The 24,601-nt window shown below is 37.7% G+C and overlaps 1 protein-coding gene across 14 annotated transcripts in view; it reads left to right on the forward strand.

Moving 5' to 3' along the window:
* The window catches only part of PCDH15 (protocadherin related 15), an 874,382-nt gene that overhangs the window by 399,132 nt on the left and 450,649 nt on the right, over positions 1-24,601 (forward strand). For all 14 annotated transcript variants that reach the window (XM_068961317.1, XM_068961319.1, XM_068961315.1 and 11 more), the window contains one exon: positions 91-261. In XM_068961317.1, the coding sequence (XP_068817418.1) occupies positions 91-261 (171 nt within the window). The remainder of the gene's footprint in view (positions 1-90; positions 262-24,601) is intronic.

A 24,601-nucleotide genomic window follows, 5' to 3' on the forward strand; every position in this document is an offset into this window, starting at 1 on the left:
AGTCAGGAAGAAATGTGTCTATGGTGTAATCAAGCTGGAAGGAACATTGAGTCCATCTTATGTTCTTTTTCTTTTCTCCCTCTCTCACAGGACCGTGCACAAAACCTAAATGAACGGCGAACCACCACCACCACCCTCACAGTGGACGTTCTGGATGGAGATGACCTGGGTCCAATGTTTCTTCCATGTGTCCTCGTGCCAAACACTCGTGACTGTCGCCCACTCACCTATCAAGCTGCCATACCTGAGCTGAGGACTCCAGTAAGCATACTCTCATCTTTTCCTCTTCACTGCCACCTCTGTGACCCCCAATGAGATCCTGTTCAAATATTTTGAACACATATGTGGTGAAAATAATATGCTTTTCTAAATGGATATTGGAAAATAGCTTATGTCCAAAACGATTTTGAGACAGTATGGGTAAATTTTTATTCATAATGTCTAATTATATCATTGAAGGAATGTCATGAAGTAACGTAGCAGATGATGAAATGATTAGATAGCATCACCAACTTAATAGACATGAATTTGTGCAAACTTCAGGAAATAGGGAAGGACACAGAAGCCTAGTGGTCCATGGCGTCACAAATAGTCAGACACAATTGAGTGAGTGAACAACAACAACCTGAAGTAGCAGCCCATTTGCCTCTGATTTTTTTTTTTTTCCCCATGTATAAAGCATAACAAAGATCAGTTGACATCATATACTTGGAAACTCCAAGAAACAACCCCAGCATTTTCCTATATTCACTTGTCAACATTCAGCCCTAAGTCAGAGGACACATATGTTAACAGGATGCCCTTTTGTCTTTTAGAATCTTGATATATTATTGGAGATTATGCTTGGCTGTTTGGAGGGGGAGCTAATGAATCCTGAATATAAACATTTATTCATTAAAGATGTATTTCAAAGAAACAAAAGCTAAGTCGTGTACATATTTTCTATATTCAATTCTTCATTTAAAAAAAAATTCAAATAAATCCATACATTGGTGTCAGCCTAAAATTCACACCATAGACCTGCCTGGGTGATAAATATACATATCTAAGAATAAAAGTTTTAAGGCTAATAGATATTCTGTGCGTGTACACGTGTGTGCTCACTCATGTCCCACTCTTTGTGACCCCATGAACTGTAGCCTGGCCAGGCTCCTCTGTCCATAGAATTCTCTGGTCAGGAATACTGAAGTGGCTTGCCATTTCCTACTCCATAGGATCTTCCCAACCCAGGGATTGAACCTTTGTCTCTTGTGTCTCCTGTCTTGGCAGGCAGATTTTTTACCACTGTGCCACCTGGTAAGCCCAATAGATATCCTGCTTAGGCTAAAATATCAGTTTCTTCCTTAAATGTTAAAAAAAATCTCTTTTAGAGCAGTCAATTTCTTGCTGCTGCTGCTGCTGCTGCTGCTGCCACTAAGTCGCTTCAGCCATGACCGACTCTGTGCGACCCGATAGATGGCAGCCTGCCAGGCTCCCCCGTCCTTGGGATTCTCCAGGCAAGAACACTGGAGTGGGTTGCCATTTCCTTCTCCAATGCATGAAAGTGAAAAGTGAAAGTGAAATCACTCTGTTGTGTCCGACTCTTAGCAACTCCATGGACTGCAGCCTACCAGGCTCCTCCGTCCATGGTATTTTCCAGGCAAGAGTACTGGAGTGCGGTGCCATCGCTTTCTCTGAGTCAAATTCCTAGGAGTCAACTATTTGATTAGTTTTTGCTGTTCCTATGAAAAGCATTTAGGCTTCTGGGTTCAATATGGCTAGTGATGTCAGAATTTGTTGCGAGATATTTGATTTTATTTCTGACATTTCAGAAATGTAGTTTGGAGGATCCTCTCTGTATTTGAACATTTTTTCTTTTTTTAAAAAGAATAGAACACAGATTACTTCTAAGTGCAAATTAGATTGCATTCCAGTCACTTTCAAGAGTTCTTACCGAATATTTTACATATTACTTTATCCAATATTTTACCCACTTGCTTTACTAGCAATAGCTCTTAAATGGTTGAAAATCACTTTTGTGTTTGCTGGAATAAATGATTACTAGTCTAGTTGGTTTGCATGAAAAAAAAAAAACTAAAAAATGGATAAATGTTATAATGTGTACTGAGTGAAGAAAATAATATTATTTTTAAGCTAAATGGAATAATTTTGCAGACAGAAAGGCTAATGGAGAGTTTGTCTAGACAAATATTTATAGGTTACCTAAAGTTGTAGGTCATGATATTATTTTGTTGAATATTAGTGAGAAGACTTAATAATGGGAACATTGAACTTTTGTTTGAAAGGCTTAATTGAAATCATGACAAAAATATTTTTAGTTTCAATCTATTTTTCTGAGCTAATTTAAGTAGCTGGTATATCAGTGAGATCCCAAGAGAAGGGGAATACTGACCTAATAAGACTAAAATCAATAAACCAGTGTGATGAATGTTTAACAATACTTGATGTAATGAGAGAAGTAAAGACAGAGGTTACTGCTTGAGAAGCAAAATATATTGACTTTATAAGGATCTTTGAGCATAATTTCCTCTTTGCCCCACCTTATAGATTAAGCATCTCTAATTCCTATGCCATTTCATGCTAGAGATAAAGCCATGTTCCAGATTTGTGGTAAATGATAATAATGACTAATGACTATTTAGATTGCTCAGTTTGTCATGAACTGTGCTAAATTATACAAACATATTAACTTAAATCCTTTCAGATAGTTACCACTGTAATGGTCATTTTATAAATGAGATCTCTGGAATACAGAATTTAAGTGACTTAGCCTTATATAGTTAATAAACTAACAGTATTTTCTTTTGAAATCATATATCTTGAATTAAAGGATATTCTATAAATCACAGAATGACCAAAGTTTATTCTTCATCATCATTTTTAACAGATCAATCCATCCTTGAACATTCTGTGAAACAAGAATTTTAATTTTAGAGAGTTAAATACTTACAGCAAATATTTATTCATCAAACATTATATTTTTATTGGCATGTAGAAAAAATTAGATATGTTTACTTGCAAAATTAGGCACTTATTCTGGTTATCAATCAATGCATAACAAAGCACCACAATTTAGTGGCTTCAAATTGCAATCTTTAAATTTGTTCATAAAACCACAATTCTGGCATATCTGAGGGAACACCTCATTCCTGCTCTACACAGTATCAGCTAGGACACTTTGGCTAAGGGCTCTGTGTGTGTGTGTTCTATTATTTTAGTTGTGTCTGATTCTTTGCGACACCATGGACTGTAGGCCACCAGGCTCATCTGCCCATGGGATTCTCCAGGCAAGTTTGCTGAAGTGGGTTATCATGTCTTCCTCCAGGGATCTTCCTGAACCTGGGATTGAACCCACATCTCTTACATCTCCTACACTGGTAGCCGGGTTTTTCACTGCTAGCACCATCTCGGAAGCCCAAGGGCTGGGAACCACTTTCCAAATAGTAAACTTAGCAAGTTGATTCTGGCTATGGGCTCCAGCTCAGTGATGAGGGCTGTGAGCTGGAGGCTTCATTTCCACTCCATGTAGGTTTTTCCTGGGCTATTTGAGCTTCCTCACATCAAGGTGCTGGCTTCTAAGAAGAAGCTTCCCAAAAGAATTAGACAGAATGTTTATGAATTAGACTTGTAATTTGCAGTGTCACTTCTGCTATAGTCAAAGCTCTGTCAGATTCAGGTAGTAGAAGTATATGCTGTGTTCTAATGGGAAGAGTGTAGAAGTCATCCTGTACAGAGAGCATAAGGGAAAGGACATTTTATTGTCACCATCGTAGGAAAACAAAATCAGCAATAGCAGTGGCATCAGGTTTTCATGTGCTCTTTTATATGCCATTTTCGATCCACTTTGGATCCCAAGGGTTAAGAAGTGTAGCTAGTTTTTAAGTTTCACATTCAAATTGCTGAGTTTATGTCTGTATTTTTTTCTTTCTTCTTTTTCTTTTTTTCTATTTCCTTTGCTATTTCCATGCTGTGCTAAAATTTCTGGAATTTCAATAAATAAGATCTTGTATACAGAGCAAGAGAACTAACTATTTATGCCAGCTAAACAGGACATTATGACTCTAATTACATGCTTGCTGTTCCTTTCCTGAACTAATTCTTCAGATTTTGAAAGCTTTGACACCTGCTCACCTTCTGGGTTGAGTGAAATTTTCTAATCGCCTCAGTGGTATTCCTAATTTGAGAAACCATCCTTAGTTCTACTGCCATGCATGCATATTTCATCAGCTCATAAAAAATTTAAAAGGTAGTCTAGTACAGTGTTTAGCCCATGAACAAAGATATAATAAAAAATAATATGAATTTGGTGTCTCAGGGGCACTAAAGCAATTTGTAGCCCTGAGTTAATTATGATGTATTTATTAATTAGGTAAATAGCCACTGAATCTTGTTCTGTTTAGTCAACAAGTTGTACCCAACTCTTTTGGTACTGCATGGACTGTAGCCTGCCAGGCTCCTCAGTCTATGGGACTTCCCAGGTAAGAATACTGGAGTGAGTTTCCATTTTCTTCTCCAGAGGATCTTCCTGACCCAGGGATTGAACCCATGTTGCCTACACTGGCAGGCAGATTCTTTATGATGGTGACCTAGTATATGCTAAACTCTATTTTAATAAAAATGACATAAACTTGGATGAGATAAAATTCTTCTGATAGTGTAAATTTATTCTTACTTTCTGACTCTCTTAAAGTTGTTATGCCTATGTGGTTGAAGATTTCTAGTATTATGGAAAACTGCAGAATTTGGAGAGTGTAGGATCATGGTTCAATTATCTTGATTTTCTATTAAAGACAAAGACAGTAAATCCTTACATAATTCTTTTCAGTGTTGAACAGTTCCATACATTTTGACTAGTTGGATTTATTGTTGAGTAAATTGTCCCTGGTTCAGTTAAATTCATTCAGTTTGGTCGCTCAGTTGTGTCTGACTCTTTGCAACCCCATGGACTACAGCACTCCAGGCCTCTCTACCCATCACCAACTCCTGGAGTTTAATTAAACTCATGGCTATTGACTCGGTGATGCCATCCAATCATCTCATTCTCTGTCGTCCCTTTCTTCTCCCACCTTCCAAATTTCCTGGCATATTGAGTGCAGCTATTTCATAGTATCATATTTTAGGATTTGAAATAGGTCAACTGGAATTCTATCACCTCCACTAATTTGTAGTGATGCTTCTTAAGGTCCACTTGACTTCTCATTCCAGGTTGTCTGGCTCTAGGTGAGTGATCACACTACATGATTATCTGGGTTATGAAGATATTTTTTGCATCATTCTTCTTTGTATTCTTCCTACCTCTTCTTAATATCTTCTGCTTCTGTTAGGTCAATACCATTTCTGTCCTTCATTGTGCCCATCTTTGCATAAACTGTTCCCTTGGTATCTCTGATTTTCTTGAAGAGATCTCTAGTCTTTCCCATTCTATTGTTTCCCCTTATTTCTTTGCATTGATCACTGAGAAATGCTTTCTTATCTCTCCTTGCTATTCTTTGGAACTCTGCATTCAAATGGGTATATTTTCCCTTTTCTCCTTTCCTTTTCACTTCTCTTCTTTTAATAGCTATTTGCAAGGCCTCCTCAGAGAGTCATTTTGCCTTTTTTGCATTTCTTTTTCTTGGGGATGGTCTTGATCCCTGCATCCTGTGAAATGTCATGAATCTCCATCCATAGTTCTTCAGGCACTCTATCAGATAAAATCCATTGTATCTATTAGTCACTTCTACTGTATAATCATAAGGGATTGGATTTAGGTCATACCTGAATGGTCTAGTGGTTTTCCCTACTTTCTTCAATTTACGTCTGAATTTGGCAATAAGGAGTTCATGATCTGAGCCACAGTTCTATTCTGGTCTTGCTTTTGCTGACTGTATAGACATTCTCCAGCTTTGGCTGCAAAAAATAGAATCAATCTGATTTCAGTATTGACCATCTGGTGATGTCCGTGTGTAGAGTCTTCTCTTGTGATGTTGGATTAGGGTGTTTGCTGTGACCAGTGTGTTCTTTTGGCAAAACTCTATTAGTCTTTGCCCTGCTTCATTCTGTGTTCCAAGGCCAAATTTTCCTGTTAGTCCAGGTGTTTCTTGACTTCCTACTTTTGCATTTCAGTCACCTATAATGAAAAGAACATCTGTTTTTGAGTGTTAGTTCTAGAAGGTCTTGTAGATCTTCATAGAACTGTTCAACTTTAGCTTATTCAGCATTGCTGGTTGGGGCATAGATTGAATTACTGTGATACTGAATGATTTGCCTTGGAAACAGTGATCATTCTGTCCTTTTTGAAATTGCATCCAACGACTGAATTTTGGACTCTTGTTGACCATGATGGCTACTCCATTTCTTCTAAGGGATTCTTGCCTGCTGCAATAGATGTAATGGTCATCTGAGTTAAATTCACCCATTCCAGTCCATTTTAGTTCGCTGATCCCTAAAGTGTCGATGTTCACTCTTGCCATCTCCTTTTTGACCACTTCCAATTTGCTTTGATTCATAGACCTAACTTTTCAGGTTCCTATGCAATATTGCTCTTTACAGCATTGAACCCTGCTTCCATCACCAGTCACATCCACAACTGTGTGTTGTTTTTGCTTTGGCTCTGGCTCTTCATTCTTTCTGGAGTTATTACTCCACTTATTTCTAGTAGCATATTGGGCACCTACTGACCCAGAGTTCATCTTTCAGTGTCCCATCTTTTTGCCTTATCATACTGTTCATGGGATTCTCAAGGCAAGAATACTGAAGTGGTTTGCCTTTCCCTTCCCCAGTGGCCCATGTTTTATCAGAAATGGTTAGAAATACCATATGGTTTAGAATTACCAAATGGTTAGAAATACCATAATATTAATGTGATAATATTGACATATTAACTTTATTTTTAGCATGTATATTTTCCTTTACATATTGTGTCATGCAGAGTTCAGCATTTTAGCATTAGTTGCTTATCATATTTAGTAATCTAGTAGCTAGAATCCACACTTTAATGAATTCTTCCCCATCCTTGTTTAAAGTCTTGGGTTATGTCCCAAGACTATCTTACCACAAATGCTTCCTCTATAACCTGTCATAAAGAACTCTGCTTTTCATGTAACCATCGAAGAGAGGTCTACTACTTTATTTATGCTGCTCTCCCCTTCCAGGGAAGCTTCCTCAATTATTACAAGAGTGGTCATGATTTCCAGTGATGTATGACATTTATAATTTCCTGTTGGCTCATACTCATTAAATGTGTTACAATCTATGAAGTTTCTCCTCTCTTGTCTTTTATGAAACTACTGGTTCTTCTCCTCTTGATGGCCATCGATTTCTCCTCTTAAATCTTTGGATTTTTTTTTTTTTTTCCTAAAAGGTATCTCTGTGCTTAGATTTATTTATTTATTCTTAAATCTTTAGAATATTCCAGATTTCTATCTTTTGAAGCTCCCCCCACCCCTTTTTTACTGTAGTTTTCACCTAGATTCATTAAGCCTACACCATTGTGCTCTTTACTCTCTGAGCAAAGAATGTTCTTTTTACTCTGATCTGTATATTGTAGACGTGTTTTCTTACCTGAAATCTCTCCTGACTTCCAAGCTTACATTTCTCAGTTTTTCTGCATAGTTTTCCTGTACACCCAACAGATGCCTCATTATCCTCTCTAGTACATTCTGATGCATCGACACCTACTCTCATGTTACTTGTGGGGTCTTGGTTGATTTGGACCTAGACTTAAATGACCCCTGCATCTCAAGCTCAATCTCCAAAGACATTCTCTGCATTATCTATGAAATGTTACTTCATTATGTTTGATGCCTAGTTTACTGTCAAAAGGATCTTCCCTGGAGCTCAGATGGTAAAGAATCTGCCTGCAGTGCAGGAGACCTGGGTTCAATTCCTGGGTCAGGAAGATCCTCTGGAGAAGGGAATGACAATCCACTCCAGTATTCTTGCCTGTAGAATCCAATGGGCAGAGGAGCCTGGCTGGCTACAGTTCATAGGATCACAAAGAGTCAGACACGACTGAGCAAGTAACACTGCTCCACTGCTGCTTACTGCCAAAATACCCCTTAAAGTCATACCCTCAACTCTGGACCTATAAAACTAGAATACCATTCTGATATGTCCTTTCACTCTTTAAATAAAGTCTCAATATTTTCCATCGTATGCCAAATGAGTTTCAAAACTTTGAGTATAATCTTTAAAGTAACTTTACATCTGACCATTTTCATTCTCTTCTAAATCGCATAAAGCAATTTCTCCAGAAACAGAGTTCAGCATATAACCTGGATTTCTCGGAGAATTAACCTCTCTTTTCTCCACTTTGTTTCATATATTAAGCCTATAGCTTTTATTCAAACTTCATAAATAATATGCAATAATAAATAGGTCCTTAAAATTAAGTTTTTTCTTTGTTATCTGCATGTGTTTCTGCCATAAGCACTGAGCTCCCCATTGTGTTGGAGTCATTCACCCTCTTCTCTTTCACTAGTATACTAGTTTTTTCAATTTCCTACTTATTATTATATCTTAAGCATAACTCATTCTTTTCACACAATAAATGTTCAGAAATTATTGAATTGAATTAAAATTTCAAGAAACACATATTGTACACTAAGAAGATACTGGATATAAATAGGAATAAGTATGGCTTCTGCCTTCTCACTCACAATGAGAGTTTATCATAAGCATGCATATGTAAAGAATATATAATTATTTAATATAAATACATTTTTTCCAAATATTAGCTTATTAACCATGGTGTATATATATGTGTGTGTGTGTATATATATATATATATATATAACCTTTTAATACACTTTTAATGTTTTCCAATTAGAATTGCAAGCATATCATATTTAACCATTATCTAGTCAAGAAGGAGTCTAATAGGTGGTCTGGATAAAGTAAGCATATGTCCTGATTACCATAGAGAAGTAGTACAGTTGTTTACACTTTTTGTCCCAGCACATTGTTTGCAATGCTTCCTTCTCATTTCAGTAATGTTTCAAATATTAAATTATATCCTTCTTGGCCTTTAGGCCAATTATTCTCAAACTGAGTCCTACAGAGCTCTTTTAGTGCCAGCAAAGTGGTGAAAAAAGAAAGAAATAATTGTCAATTCTCAAACTGCCTATAATCTTTTAATGAGAAGACTGTCAAAGTAGATTGAAGGGGAAAATGATAAATAATATATCTTGGTCAGAACATTGCGTTTTCTGCTAATTTAATTCCTCCCATCAACAGTCACACCTATAGGCCACTAGTAGCAAATTATCAAAGAAACTTAAGAATTAAGTTGGGGAAACAATAGCTAAATACCAAACAAACAAAAACTGGAATCCTAGAGTGTGGAAGTGTATTATTATATTACGGTAATTCTGAAGAATTTCCACAGGAGCGGAAAAGGTCAGTTTTCATTCCAATTTCAAAGAAAGGCAATGCCAAAGAATGCTCAAACTACCACACAATTGCACTCATCTCACACGCTAGTAAAGTAATGCTCAAAATTCTCCAAGCCAGGCTTCAGTAATACGTGAACCGTGAACTCCCTGATGTTCAAGCTGGTTTTAGAAAAGACAGAGGAACCAGAGATCAAATTGCCAACATCTGCTGGATCATGGAAAAAGCAATAGAGTTTCAGAAAAACATCTATTTCTGCTTTATTGACTATGCCAAAGCCTTTGACTGTGTGGATCACAATAAATTGTGGAAAATTCTGAAAGAGATGGGAATACCAGACCACCTGACCTGCCTCTTAAGAAACCTATATGCAGGTCAGGAAGCAACAGTTAGAACTGGACATGGAACAACAGAATGGTTCCAAATAGGAAAAGGAGTACGTCAAGGCTGGATATTGTTGCCCTGCTTATTTAACTTCTATGCAGAGTACATCATAAGAAACGCTGGACTGGAAGAAGCACAAGCTGGAATCAAGATTGCCGGGAGAAATATCAATAACCTCAGATATGCAGATGACACCACCCTTATGGCAGAACATGAAGAGGAATTAAAAAGCCTCTAGATGAAAGAGGAGAGTGAAAAAGTTGGCTTAAAGCTCAACATTCAGAAAATGAAGATTATGGCATCTGGTCCCATCATTTCATAGGAAATAGATGGGGAAACAGTGGAAACAGTGTCAGACTTTATTTTTGGGGGCTCCAAAATCACTGCAGATGGTGACTGCAGCCATGAAATTAAAAAATGCTTACTCCTTGGAAGGAAAGTTATGAGCAACATAGATAGTATATTCAAAAGCAGAGACATTACTTTGCCAGCAAAGGTCCGTCTAGTCAAGACTATGGTTTTTCCAGTGGTCATGTATGGATGTGAGAGTTGAACTGTGAAGAAAGCTAAGTGCCGAAGAATTGATGCTTTTGACCTGTGGTGTTGGAGAAGACTCTTGAGGGTCCCTTGGAGTGCAGGAGATCCAACCAGTCCATTCTGAAGGAGGTCAGCCCTGGGATTTCTTTGGAAGGAATGATGCTATGTTTTCCTATGAAACACAGAAAAAGAGAAAAAACACAAAGTAATTTGACTTGGACTTGATGTTGATAACTCCATAAGCACTTATTTTGAACTATCTGATGGCTTACTAAATTATAGAAACACTTTGCAAATTTGTTTCTTATAGCAAAATAAGGAAATTTATAAGAACACAAAGTACAGGTTAAAGACTGTGTGATGAGAATGTTGCTTACTGTCTCAAAACAGTTTAGGTTTCTCATCTATAAAGTGGGGATCATACTATCTAATATATGGGATTTTTGTGAACACTAATAAAGAAGATTTATGAAGCATACTTAAATTGTTCCAAGCAAATACTAAGGATTTAATAATATTTAGCTATTTCTATTATTATTGTCATTTCCTGTGGAACTTCATCATCTGCCTGAGTATTTACTCAGAAAGTCATAGGAGGAAGTGGCTGTTTCAATTTTTTTTTTTAATTGAATTGCTTTTTAACTGAAATTCCAGCTTGAAAAACTGTTATATACATTGATAGTCCTAATTTATTCTGATTGCGCTACTCCTAATTAACTCAGCATGATTTCGGTTCTTTAAAAAAATGTAATACCTGGAATTCCTTGGTGGTCCACTGGTTAGAACTAAGCACAAAGCCTTTGACTGTGCAGATCACAACAAACTGAGGAAAATTCTTAAAGAGATGGAAATACCAAACCACATTACCTACCTTCTGAGAAACCTGTATGCAGGGTATGAAGCAACACTATGGACTAGTTCCAAGTTGGAAAAGGAGTACATGAAGGTTATAATTTGTCATCCTGATAGTTTAACGTATATACAGAGTGCATCCTGTAAAATGCTGGGCTGGATGAAGCATAAGCGGAAATCAAGATTGCCAAGAGAAATATCAATAACCTCAGTTATGCAGATGACACCATCCTTATGGCAGAAAGTGAAGAGGAACTAAAGAGCTTCTTAATGAAGGTGAAAGAGGAGAGTGAAAAAGCTGGCTTAGTTAGAAAAACTAAGATCATGGCATCCAGTCCCATCACTTCCTGGCAAATAGATGGGGAAAAAATGGAAACAGCGACAGACGTTATTTTCTTAGGCTTCAAAATCACTGCAGGTGGTGATTTCAGGCATGAAATTAAAAGATGCTAGTTCCTTGGAAGAAAAACTATGACAAACCTAGACAGTGTATTTAAAAGCAGAAATATCACTTTGCTGATAGATGTCCATCTAGTCAAAGCTATGCTTTTTCCAGCAGTCATGTATGGATGTGAGAGTTGGAGCAAAAAGAAGGCTGAGTGCTGAAGAATTGACACTTTTGAACTATGAAGCTGAAGAAGACTCCTGAGAGTCCCTTGGACTACAAGAAGATCAAAACAGCCAATCCTAAAGGAAATCAATCCTGAATATTCATTGGAAAGACTGGTGCTGAAACTGAACTTCAAATACTTTGACCACCTAATGCAAAGAGCTGACTCATCGGAGAAGACCCTGATGGTGGGAAAGAGTGAAGGCAGGAGGAGAAGGGATGACAGAGGATGAGATAGTTGGATGCCATCACTTACTGAATGGACATGAGTTTGAGCAAACTCCAAGAGATAGTGAAGGACAAGGAAGCACTGACATGCTCCAGTTCATGGGGTCATAAAGAGTTGGACACAACTGAGTAACTAAACAACAGCAACTTTCACTGCTGTGGTGCTGGATTTAATCTCTGGTTGGGAATTAAGATCCCACAAGCTGTGTGGCACTGCTGAGAAAACAAAATGAAAAAATGTCATACCTTTACCAAAAAGAAACATAGAATCATTAAAAACAAACAAAAAAGATTTGGCACACTCGCTTCTTATGTTGAGTTAATTATGCAATATATTATTGCTTTGGGAAGAAGCAGCAACTGATGCAAAATGCCACAACTAATACCATGAGCCAAGAATATATCAATGCATCAAAATTTAAATGTCTGCTGGGGAGGTAACTGTCCTGCTCCCTTTCCCTCTCTCTTTCATTTTTTCTTTTTATAAATATAAAAATAATGATTTCTTGGTTGGTCCTAAGATGGCAGAGAAATAGGAAGAGGAGACCACTTTCTCCCCCACAAATTCATCAAAATATCATTTGAATGCTGAGCAACTTCCACAAAACAAATTCTGAATACTGGCGGAGGACACCAGGCACCCAGAAAGGCAGCCCATTCTCTTCGAAAGGAGGTAGAACAAAATATAAAAGATGAAAAGAGAGGCAAAAGAGTTAGGGATGGAGACCGTCCCGGGGAGGGAGTCGTGAAGAATTTTCCAGACACCAGGAAACCCTCTCACCAGCGGGTCTGCAGGGAGTTTTGGAATCTCGGAGGGCAACATAACTGGGAGGGAAAAAACAAAAACAAAACCCCACAGAATATGCACCTTAACCTTAACTCCCAGTGGAGAAATAGCCCAGAAGCTTGCATCTGCCACCAGTAAGTAGGGGCTAAACAGGGAGGTGTGGGTTGCATGCTTAGGGTAAGGATTAGGCCTGAATGTCCTAAGGACAATCTGAAGGAGCTAACATGAGATAGCAACCCAAACTGTGGGATAGCCAGAGAGAAAAAAAGAGAGAGAAAGAGAGAGAGAGAGAGAGAGAGAGAGAGAGAGAGAGAGAGAGAGAGAGAGAGAGAGAGAACTTTCCCGCAAAAGCTCTAACATAAAGCACAGCCTGGCCAGCTCACAGAACAAAGGGTTGAGTGAATACCAGAGGGGAGCCAACTGGCTGTGGACTGGCCCATCCCCCCAGCAGAGACAGAGAGGTAGGCAGGCAACAGCGAGAGCTGGAAGAGGAGAGGCAATCTCAGCCCCAGAGATGGCATCCTCCACCAAACTGAGAGAGGGCTTTCAGTTGCTAACAAAGTCTTCCTGAGATCCTGGACAGTTGACATCTGCCAGGAAGGTCGCAGCCTGAGATCAGCTCCCCATGGGAGACACGTGGCACACCCAGGAAACTGAGCAGCTAGGACCAGGGAGGTGATTAAAACACACAGCTCACCTGGGACAGTGTGCTCACCAAGCACCAGGTCGCCTGAGCTCCTCAGACCTTTGAAGGGCACAAAACTCAGGCCCAACTGAGTCTGTGCCTTTGTGGCATACCTGAGAACCTGAACCTGAGCAGCTTAGAACTGGGAAATGCACGCAACCCAGGGCCCGATTTGGACAGTTCCCGCTCAGAGCAACCTGGTGCCTGAGCGCTATAGACCGGGAAAGCACACATGCTGATGCTGGGGCAAACCCGCTGTGGTTCATACACTGTGAGCACTCCCCACACATGCCAGTGATATTTTTTTACAGTGTTCTTCCCTTCCCACAACACAACTAAATAAATGAGTCTAAATAAGTGACCACCTTTCCTCCCTCGTGTCAGGGCAGAAATCAGACACTGAAGAGACTTGCAAACAGAGGAAGCCAAAATAGACAAAGAGGGAATCGCTTTAGAAGTGGCAGGTGCAACAGATTAAACTCTGTAGTTAGCATGACTAAGCATTGGAAGGGGCCTATAAACCTTGAGAAAAAGTATAAGCTGGAACAAGGAACTCTCTGAAACTGAACTGACCTCACACTACCCTCAACAGCTCCAGAGAAATTCCTAGATATATTTTTACTACTATCATTTTTTAATTTTTATTTTTTTATTTTTTAATTCATTATTATTCCTTTAATTTTCATTTTTATAACCTACTATTACTTTGCAAAAAAATAGAGACCCTATTTTTAAAGCAAATTTCACATGTGTCTTTTTAAATAATTTTGTGATTGATTTTGTTTTGTATTTTTAATATTGTATTTTTGAGTCTAACCTCTACTCAAGATTAATTTTTGGCATTTGTTTTCAGTTTTGTACCTTTAAGACTCTAATCTTCATTACCCAATTTACTTAGGGGTGTGATTACTAGCTTGATTGTTCTCTCCCGTTTTGACTCTCCCCCTTCTCCCCCAGGTCACCTCCACTGCCTCCCTCCCCCTTCTCTTCTCTACTTAACTCTGTGAATCTCTCTCTGTGTTACTGGCTGTGGAGAACACTTAGGAAACTGGTTACTGACTAGATTGGTCTCTCCCCTTTTCACTACACCTCTTCTCCTCCTGGTCACCCCTATCTCCCTTCTCCCTCTTCTCTTCTCCATGTAACTCTGTGAACCTCTCTGGGTGCCCCTCACTGTGGAGAATCTTTTTACTATTAACATAAATGTCTCATCATCTGTGCTGTATGGATGGAGAAGTCTTGAGGCTACTGTAAGAATAAGACTAAAAGCCAAAGGCAGGAGGCTTAAATCCAAAACTTGAGAACAATAGAGAACTCTTGACTTAAGGGAATATTAATCAACAAGAGCTCATCCAAAAGCCTCCATACCTCCATACACTGAAACCAAGCTCCATCCAAGAGCCAACAAGTTACAGTGCAAGACATACCACACTAATTCTCCAACAAGGCAGGAACATAGCCCTGAGCATTAAAATACAGGCTGCTCAAAGTCACACCAAAGCCATGGACACCTCAAAACTCACTACTGGACACTTCATTGCACTCCAGAGAGAAGAGATCCAGCTCCACCCACCAGAACACTGACATAAGCTTCCATAACTAGGAAACCTTGACAAGCCACTCATCCAACCCCACCTATGGGGTGGAATCTCCACAATAAAGAGGAACCACAAACTTCCAGCATACAGAAAGGCTACCCCAGAGAAATCGAAACAAAATGAAAAGACAGAGAAATATTCAGCAGGTAAAGGAACATGATAAATGCCCACCAAACCAAAAAAAGAGGAGGAGATAAGGAGTTTACCTGGAAAATAATTCAAAATAATGATAGTAAAGATGATCCAAAATCTTGAAAACAAAACGGAGTTATAGATAAATAGACTAGAGACAAGGATTGAGAATATGCAAGAAAGGTTTAACAAGGACTTAGAAGAAATAAAAAAAAAGTCATTCAATAATGAATAATGCAATAACTGAGATCAAAAGCACTCTGGAGAGAACCAAGAGTAGAATAACTGAAGCAGAAGATAGAATGAGGAGGAAGATAGAATGGTGGAAATAAATGAAGCAGAGGGGAAAAAAGAAAAAAGAATTAAAAAAAAAATGAGGACAGCCTCAGAGACCTCTGGGACAATGTCAAATGCTCCAACATTCTAATCATAGGAGTCCTGGAAGAAGACAAAAAGAAAGGCCATGAGAAAATACTTGAGGAGGTAATAGTTGAAAACTTCCCTAAAATGGGGAAAGAAATAGCCACTCACATCCAAGAAACCCAGAGAGTCCCAAACAGGATAAACCCAAGGTAAAACACCCCAAGACACATATTAATAAATTAACAAAGATGAAACACAAAGAGCAAATATTAAAACAGCAAGGGGAAAACAACAAATAACACACAAGGGGATTCCCATTAGGATAACAGCTGATCTTTCAATAGAAACTCTTCAGGCCAGGAGGGATTGGCAGGACATATTTAAAGTGATGAAAGAGAAAAACCTACAACCCAGATTACTGTACCCAGCAACGATCTCATTCAAATATGAAGGAGAAATCAAAAGCTTTACAGACAAGCAAAAGCTAAGAGAATTCAGCACCACCAAACCAGCTCTTCAACAAATGCTAAAGGATCTTCTCTAGACAGGAAACACAGAAAAGGTTTATAAACTTGAACCCCAAACAACAAAGTAAATGGCAACAGGATCATACTTATCAGTAATGTAAATGGGTTGAATGCCCCAACCAAAAGACAAAGACGAAGAATGGATACGAAAATAAGATCCCTATATATGCTGTCTACAAGAGACCCACCTCGAAACAGGGACACATACAGACTGAAAATGAAGGGCTGGAAAAAGATATTTCATGAAAATAGAGACCAAAAGAAAGCAGGAGTAGCAATACTCATATCAGATAAGATAGACTCTGAAATAAAGCCCATGAAAAGATACAAAGAAGGACACTACATAATGATCAAAGGATCAACCCAAGAAGAAGATATAACAATTATAAATATATATGCACCCAACATAGGAGCACCACAGTATGTAAGGCAAATGCTAACAAGTATGAAAGGGGAAATTAACAGCAACACAATAACAGTGGGAGACTTTAATACCCACTCACACCTATGGATAGGTCAACTAAACAGAAAATTAGCAAGGAAACACAAACTTTAAATAGTGCAATGGACCAGTTAGACCTAATTGATATCTGTTGGACATTCCATCCCAAAACAATGAATTTCACCTTTTTCTAAAGTACACACGGAACATTCTCCAAGATAGATCACATCCTGGACCATAAATCTAGCCTTGGCAAATTCAAAAAAAATTGAAATCATTTCAAGCATCTTTTCTGATCACAATATAGTAAGATTAGACGTCAACCACAAGACAAAAACTGTTAAAAATGCAAGCATACGGAGGCTAAACAACACGCTTCTGAATAACCAACAAATCACAGAAGAAATTAAAAAAAGTAATCAAAATATGCATAAGGGAAGTGAAGTCACTTAGTCGTGTATGACTCTTTGCGACCCCATGGACTGTAGCCTACCAGGCTCCTAGGTCCATAGGATTTTCTAGGCAAGAGTACTAGAGTGAGTTTCCATTTCCTTCTCCAGGGGATCTTCCCCACCCAAGGATTGAACCCGGGTCTCCCGCATTGTAGGCAGATGCTTTTACCATCTCAGCTACCAGGGAAGCCCCCCAAAATATGCATAAAATCAATGAAAATGAAAACATAATAACCCAAAACCGATGGGATTCAGTAAGAGCAGTGCTAAGGGGAAGGTTCATAGCAATACAAGCTTACCTCAAGAAACAAGACAAAAATAAATAACCTAACTTTACAACCAAAGCAACTAGAAAAAGAAGAAATGAAGAATCCTGGGGTTAGTAGAAGGAAATAAATCATAAAAAAAATAGGGCAGAAATAAAGACAAAAGAAACAAAGGAGACCATAGCAAACATCAACAAAGCTAAAAGCTGGTTCTTTGAGAAGATAAATGAAATAGACAGACCAATAGCCAGACTCATCCAGCAAAAAAAGGAGAAGAATCAAATCAACAAAACTAGGAATGAAAATGGAGAAATGATGACAACACAGAAATACAAAGAGACTACTGTCAGCAACTATATGCCAATAAAATGGACAAATTGATAAATTCTTAAAAATATAACCTTCCAAATCTGAACCAGGAAGAAATAGAAAATATTAACAGACGTATCAGAAGAACAGAAATCGAAACTGTAATAAAAAATCTTCCAAAAAACAAAAGCCCAGGACCAGATGACTACACAGGTGAATTCTACCAAAAATTTCGAGAAAACCTATCCTACTCAAACTCTTTCAGAAAAATGCAGAGGAAGGTGGACTGCCAAATGCATTCTATGAGGCCACCATCACCCTAATACCAAAACCTGACAAAGATTCCACACAAAAACAAAGAAAAGAAAACTATAGGTCAACATCACTGATGAACATACATGCAAAAATGCTTAACAAAATTCTATCAAACAGAATCTAACAACATATTAAAAAGATCATACATCATGATCAAGTGGGCTTTTATCCCAATGATGCAAGGATTCTTCAATATTCACAAATAAATCCATGTGCTACACCACAGTAGCAAATTGAAAGATTAAAAAAACATATGATTATCTCAATTGATACAGAGAAAGCCTTTAACAAAATTCAACATCCATTTATGATAAAAAAAATTCTGTAAAGAACACACTTTTGGACTCTGTGGGAGAAGGTGAGGGTGGGATGATTTGAGAGAATAGCATTGAAACATGTATAGTACCATATATGAAAAAAATTGCTAGTCCAGTTTTGATGCATGAGACAGGGTGGTCAGGGCAGGTGCACTGGAGCGACCCTGAGGGATGGGATGGGGAGGGAGGTGGGAGGGGGTGTTTAGGATGGGGGACACATGTACACCCATGGCTGATTCATGTTAATGTATGGCAAAAACCATTACAACATTGTAAAGTAATTAGCCTCCAATTAAAATTGATTAATTAATTTAAACAAAACACAATGATTTCAATAAAGTTTTTCAAATTGTGCCTTAAAACCTGTAGTTCTACAGAGGCATCTCTTGCACTTCTTCTACAGTTAAAGATAGGACTTCTGCTTTGTATAATATTTTAAATGCACTTTTTTCCCACTTACTAATTTAGAAAAAAAAATGCTATTTACTCTGATTTTAAAAAAGGGATTAGCTGCTAATTGTCAATTATACAGAGAATTAAATTTTAATTATGCACACTAAAAATTGGAAACCTTCAATCTTTGAAGCCCCATTTCCAGGAAAACAGTTATTAATTTTTTAAAAAAAATATGTATTTGAGTCTTAGTTGTTTGTTGGGGACTCAGTTGTTGCAGTGTGTGGGTTTAGTTGATCTGCATCATGTGGGATCTTGCTTTTTGGACCAGGGATGGAACCTGGATCCCATGCATTGGAAGGTGAATTCTTAACCTCTGGACCACCAGGGAAGTCCCAAAAGAAAACCATTATTAATTTGATGCATGCTTTTCCAAATATCTGGATCTTGTTTGAGGCAATTACATTTTTTTTAATTGAAAACAAACCAAATTACTCTGTCCTATATAAAGCTGAAGAATTACTTATTCACTAGGCCTCACAGAATCTACTGGCGACTTGTTTAAAGGGATCCACAATTGGGAAACACAAATCACTACATGTTTTGGTTGTAGGTGCAGATAATGTGTTCTGGAAGTGATTATAGGGATAGGATGTATTCTTGAGTCACATGCTTACACTTTAACTAAGTTGAATAGAACCTGTGATGGTTAATTTTATGTGGCTCCTTGTCTAGGCCATGGTACCCAGGGAATGAACCCATATCTCTGGCTCTCTTGAATTTGCAGGCATTCTTTATAGCTTTGATCCCTGGGTCGGGAAGATCCCCTGGAGTAGGAAATGGCAACTCACTTCAGTATTTTTGCCTGGAAAGTTCCATGGGCAGAGGAGCCTGGTGGGCTACAGTCTACAGGGTCACAAAGAGTTGGACATGACTGAGCACACATACATTTTAATTAGACTATGAGTAAAACAGATTACTCTCCGTAATATGGGAGGAGGTGTCCGAATTCTATCAGTTGAAAGTCTTTTTTTTTTTTTTTTTTTACTTTATTTTACTTTACAGTACAGTATTGGTTTTGCCATACATTGACATGAATCCATTACGGGTGTATACAAGCTCCCAATCCTGAATACCCCTCCCACCTCCCACTCCATACCATCTCTCTGGATCATCCCCATGCACCAGCCCCAAGCATCCTGTATCCTGTACCGAACATAGACTTGCACTTTGTTTCTTACATGATAGTATACATGTCTCAATGCCATTCTCCCAATTCATCCCACCCTCTCCCTCTCCCTCAGAGTCCAAAAGTCCGTTCTATACATCTGTGTCTCTTTTGCTGTCTCTCATACAGGGTCATCATAACCATCTTTCTAAATTCCGTATATATGTGTTAGTATACTGCATTGGTGTTTTTCTTTCTGGCTTACTTCACTCTGTATAATCGGCTACAGTTTTATCCACCTCATGAGAACTGATTCAAATGTATTCTTGTTAATGGCTGGGTAATACTCCATTGTGTGTATGTACCACAGCTTTCTTATCCATTCATCTGCTGATGGACATCTCGGTTGTTTCCATGTCCTGGCTATTATAAACAGTGCTGCAATGAACATTGGGGTACATGTGTCTCTTTCAATTCTGGTTTCCTCGGTGTCAGTTGAAAGTCTTAAGAAAAAAGACTGCTGCTGCTGCTGCTAAGTCACTTCAGTCATGTCTGACTCTGTGTAACCTCATAGACGGCAGCCCACCAGCCTCCCTCGTCCCTGGGATTCTCCAAGCAAGAACACTGGAGTGGGTTGCCATTTCCTTCTCCAATGCATGAAAGTGGAAAGTGAAAATTGAAAGTGAAGTCACTTAGTTGTGTCCGACCCTCAGCGACCCCATGGACTGCAGCCTACCAGGCCCCTCTGTCCATGGGATTTTCCAGGCAGGAGTACTGGAGTGGGGAAAAAAAAAACTGATTTCCCCTCAAAAAGAAGAAATCCTGCCAGCAGACGGCCTTTGGATTCAAACTCTAACATCATTTCTTCCCTGGGTCTCCAGTTTTATGACTTGCCCAGCGGATTTTGGATTTGCCAGCCTCCACTATCGCAGCCTGAGTCAATTCCTTAAAATAAATCTCTCTCTCAATCTTTGTGTGACACTATAGATGGAGAGATAGATAAATAGATAGGTAGATAAATAAACCTATATAATCCCCCAATCTCTTTCTCTTATTCTCAGTATGAGTGGTAATATACACACATATCATATTGGTTTTGTTTTTTTAGGACAACCCTAATACACAGCCCTTAATGAAACTGTGTTTAATTGGCAAAAGTAATTTTTCTAAGAAAGCAGATATATTGTTAAGAATGGGAAATGTATTCTGGGCAAATGAAAACCCAAATATATAATCAAGCCATCACTAATTCTTATCTAGAGACCTACTATAGCTGTCTATCAGGTCTACCTGAAACTGAGTCAAAATAGTGTTGAAAAGAAGATACCAGATCATCCAGTTTCTCGGCTTCAATGCTCTGATAGCACCTCATTTAATGATTTTAAGTGTCTTCCTATAATGCCTTATCCATTTTTACATGCTTCTTTCTTTACCCACTGCTATAGACTGAATGCTTGTTCCACACTCCCCTACCCCCTATTCATATGAGGAAACCTAATCCCCAGTGTGATGGTATGTGGAAGTGTGGAGCCTTTGGGAGGTGATTAGGTCATGAGAGAAGAAGCACCTGAATGGGATTAATGCACTTAAAAAAAGAGACCACAGAGAGACCCATCCTCCTTTCTACAAGTGAGAACACAGTGGGAAGAGGCACCTATGAATGAGGAAGTAGTCTCTCACTAGACAATAATTTGACCAGTACCTTGTTCTTCAATGTTCCAGCCTCCAGAACTGTAAGAAATGAATTTCTGATATCTATAAGCTTTCCTGTCCTATTTCCTGTCTTTTATATGACATGCCCTTTCAGCCAAGGGCATGGACTTCCCTGGTGGCTCAGACAGTATAGCCTCTGCCTACAATGAGGGAGACCTGGGTTCAATCCCTGGGTTGGAAAGATCCCCTGGAGAAGGAAATGGCACCCCACTCCAGTACTCTTGCCTGGTAAATCCCACGGACAGAGGATCCTGGTAGGCTACAGTCCATGGGGTCGCACAAAGAGTCGGACTCAGCTGCGTGACTTCACTTTCTTTCAGCCAGGACTGTATGCCTCGTCTGCTTCTTTTGGCAATGTTCTCTTCTGGTAGTTTCCTGACTAGCTATTCTAGTCATATGGTTTCAGTTCAAGTGTTACCTTTTAAGAGAAGCCTTCCCTGATCACACAGTCAGTAAGAATATAGCCTGTTTTCCTCATGAATTTGATAATAAATGATCTTGTTTTATTTTCTGCAGGCAGGTTTGCTACCTAAAAATTTATTGTACATGAGTTTATTTAATTGACTGATATCTGTCTAATATCTGTCCTCAGAAATGTAGATACCATATGAATAGGAACCTTGCCTCTCTTTTTTCCTTTCTTACCTCAAACTCCTTGAACAGTTCCTCCAAGGTAGGATACCCAGTAAATATTTACTTATTTAAAATAATTTGAAATTTTCCTTTTCATGGTTATGTATCTTACTTTATAAATAGCTGCCTAGAAATATTAGCTGCATAGTATGTCTTTGTATAAAAGTACTTAATTTTTAATCTACTTTATATCTGGGAATACTGTATAAAGTATTACTTGAAAAGTGTTTTTATGTTTAAAAAAAGAACTACATCAAATTTATTTTTCTGTAAGAAATGTTTTCTTCTGATATGTTTTATTAGAAAAATCAACTTTATATCATATATTTCTTAGTTTTGTTTCTCCTGACTGAAATGAATAATTAAGTATATAACAACACATTTTAAAGTTTTAGACATGTTGAGACTTATATGCAGCCTAAAGATAATAATAAAATGGGTAGTACAACGCAGTGAAGCTACCACAAAGACACCGATGGCTGAGTAAATAATAGTAGGAAAAGCGATCAATACAGCTTGTAAGATTATTTGCATCAGCTTTATGCTTTAGAAACTGTAAGTATGTGGAGTTGGCTTTTTGGTGAAACTTCTAAAAGCATATTATTTCTCTACTACAATAACTTTATACCTATTTGATTTGTAGAAGGTCTATTACAATCTCTGCAACTTTTATTTTGTTTATTAGTATCATTTGCAAAGATACACAAAGTAGAGAAAGAAATAGACCATGGATAAAACAGCTGATTTATTTACTTTCCAGATGATGTCAGTTCAAGATACCTTCAAGACCTTTGAAGGAAATCTTATATAAGCCAAGGTCAACTCCTGCCCCTGCTTCTGCTTTCCCTTCCTACAGTCCATTCTTCATGCAGTAGTCAGAATAATCTTTTAAAAGCATAAATCAGTTCAAATTAGTTTCTTTCTTACAATACTCCAGTGGCTTCTGATTATGGTGAGAATAAAACCCAATAGCAGAATATAGCTTACAAGGCCACTCATGATTTAATTCTTCCTACCTGTTTGCTCCTATACTGTCAGGACTTTCATCTTCCTTGGAACTTCTGAGTTTCTTCTCAAGTCTAAGTTTTTGCTGGTTACTCTGTTAAAAACACTCGTCTCAGTTCTTCAAATGTCTGGCACGTTTTTATTAACCAAATACAAATTTCATCAAAAATAGCACGTCCTCAAAGAGACTTTTTCTGACAACCCTTCCTAAGGTTGATCTTCAAAAAACAACAATGAGAAATTCATATAGATTAATAGATGGATTTTATTTGTTTTCATTTGCTATAGAAAGATAAATAAAATTGATAATAGCTCTGTTAGATTTTCAGTGATATTTCCTTAGGGCTTACAGCTAATTTATGGCAATGTTGATGATTTAAGATGAGGTGATAATGTAGTTTAGTAAATAATACACGAAATTACTTTTCATTTTAATGAAATGGAAAAAAACTATTGATATTTAGTTAATAAAAAATTATTACAGGTATTTGAAACATCTATATTATATTGTCCAAGAGTTGTACTAAACATCCAAATAACACTCAATCCCCAATCAGTAAAAATTTTGGCTGTCAAATTATCTGAAGGTGTATAGGATGAAAAAAACACTCCTAAAAAAATTGCTCTTAAGGTGACATTTCACATGAGAGAAAAAGGAGGAAATACAGAATGATTTAAGTATGTCTCTGACATGAATTGTCTCTTTAATGTGTTTTGAGGATCATATAAAAGAGTTTGTATTTATCAGCATGGCATGTATGTGTTGTGTTCAAGAATTATTTTAAACATTGGTTTCTAATCAGAATGCTTATTTCTCAGTCTGTTTGCTTTGATCTGATGTGTCAGAAAGAAGAAACATCATGGATTATGCTCTTAATTTATAAATATTTTTGTGTGCAGAAACAATTTTACATTGCAGAGTGTTTAAAGTGTGTATATCAGATTGACAACTCACATTAGGTCCTTATAAATTGTGTTTTGTTGTGTATACTGCAAAATATCTTTCTTATAAAGCGTGTGTGATAAGACTTTCAGATTACGACTCATGCAATGAGATTGTTAATATGCATTTCCAGCCCCTACAATTCTGATCCCATATACTTTGAATGAGAACTGGGGACTTGAAGTTTCAACCCTAGGGGTTTTTGATTCATTTGTCCAGGATGAGGCCTAACAATTTGCATTTATTTTGTTTAATATAGGAATTTTTAAAAAATATAAAAAGGGTAGAAGAGTATCATGAATGCCCATGAACTCATTCCTCAGTTATACATTCATGAGCATGCTTGTTTTAACTGTATTTCCTCTCATGTTTGTTCACATTATCTGAAGTGCATCTCCGATATTACATCATTTTATCTAAATATGTTAATATGTATATCTTGAAATGATAGGCAATATAATGATACTATAAAAGAAATTAAAGTTGGGTATTTAAAAAATTATGTCATTTGGAGGATTATTTTCCATTTACAGTCATTACAAAATATTGTCTATGTCCCCTGTTTTGTGC

Source organism: Capricornis sumatraensis, chromosome 23 (genome assembly GCF_032405125.1).
Source record: "Capricornis sumatraensis isolate serow.1 chromosome 23, serow.2, whole genome shotgun sequence".
Classification (NCBI taxonomy): Eukaryota; Metazoa; Chordata; class Mammalia; order Artiodactyla; family Bovidae; genus Capricornis; species Capricornis sumatraensis.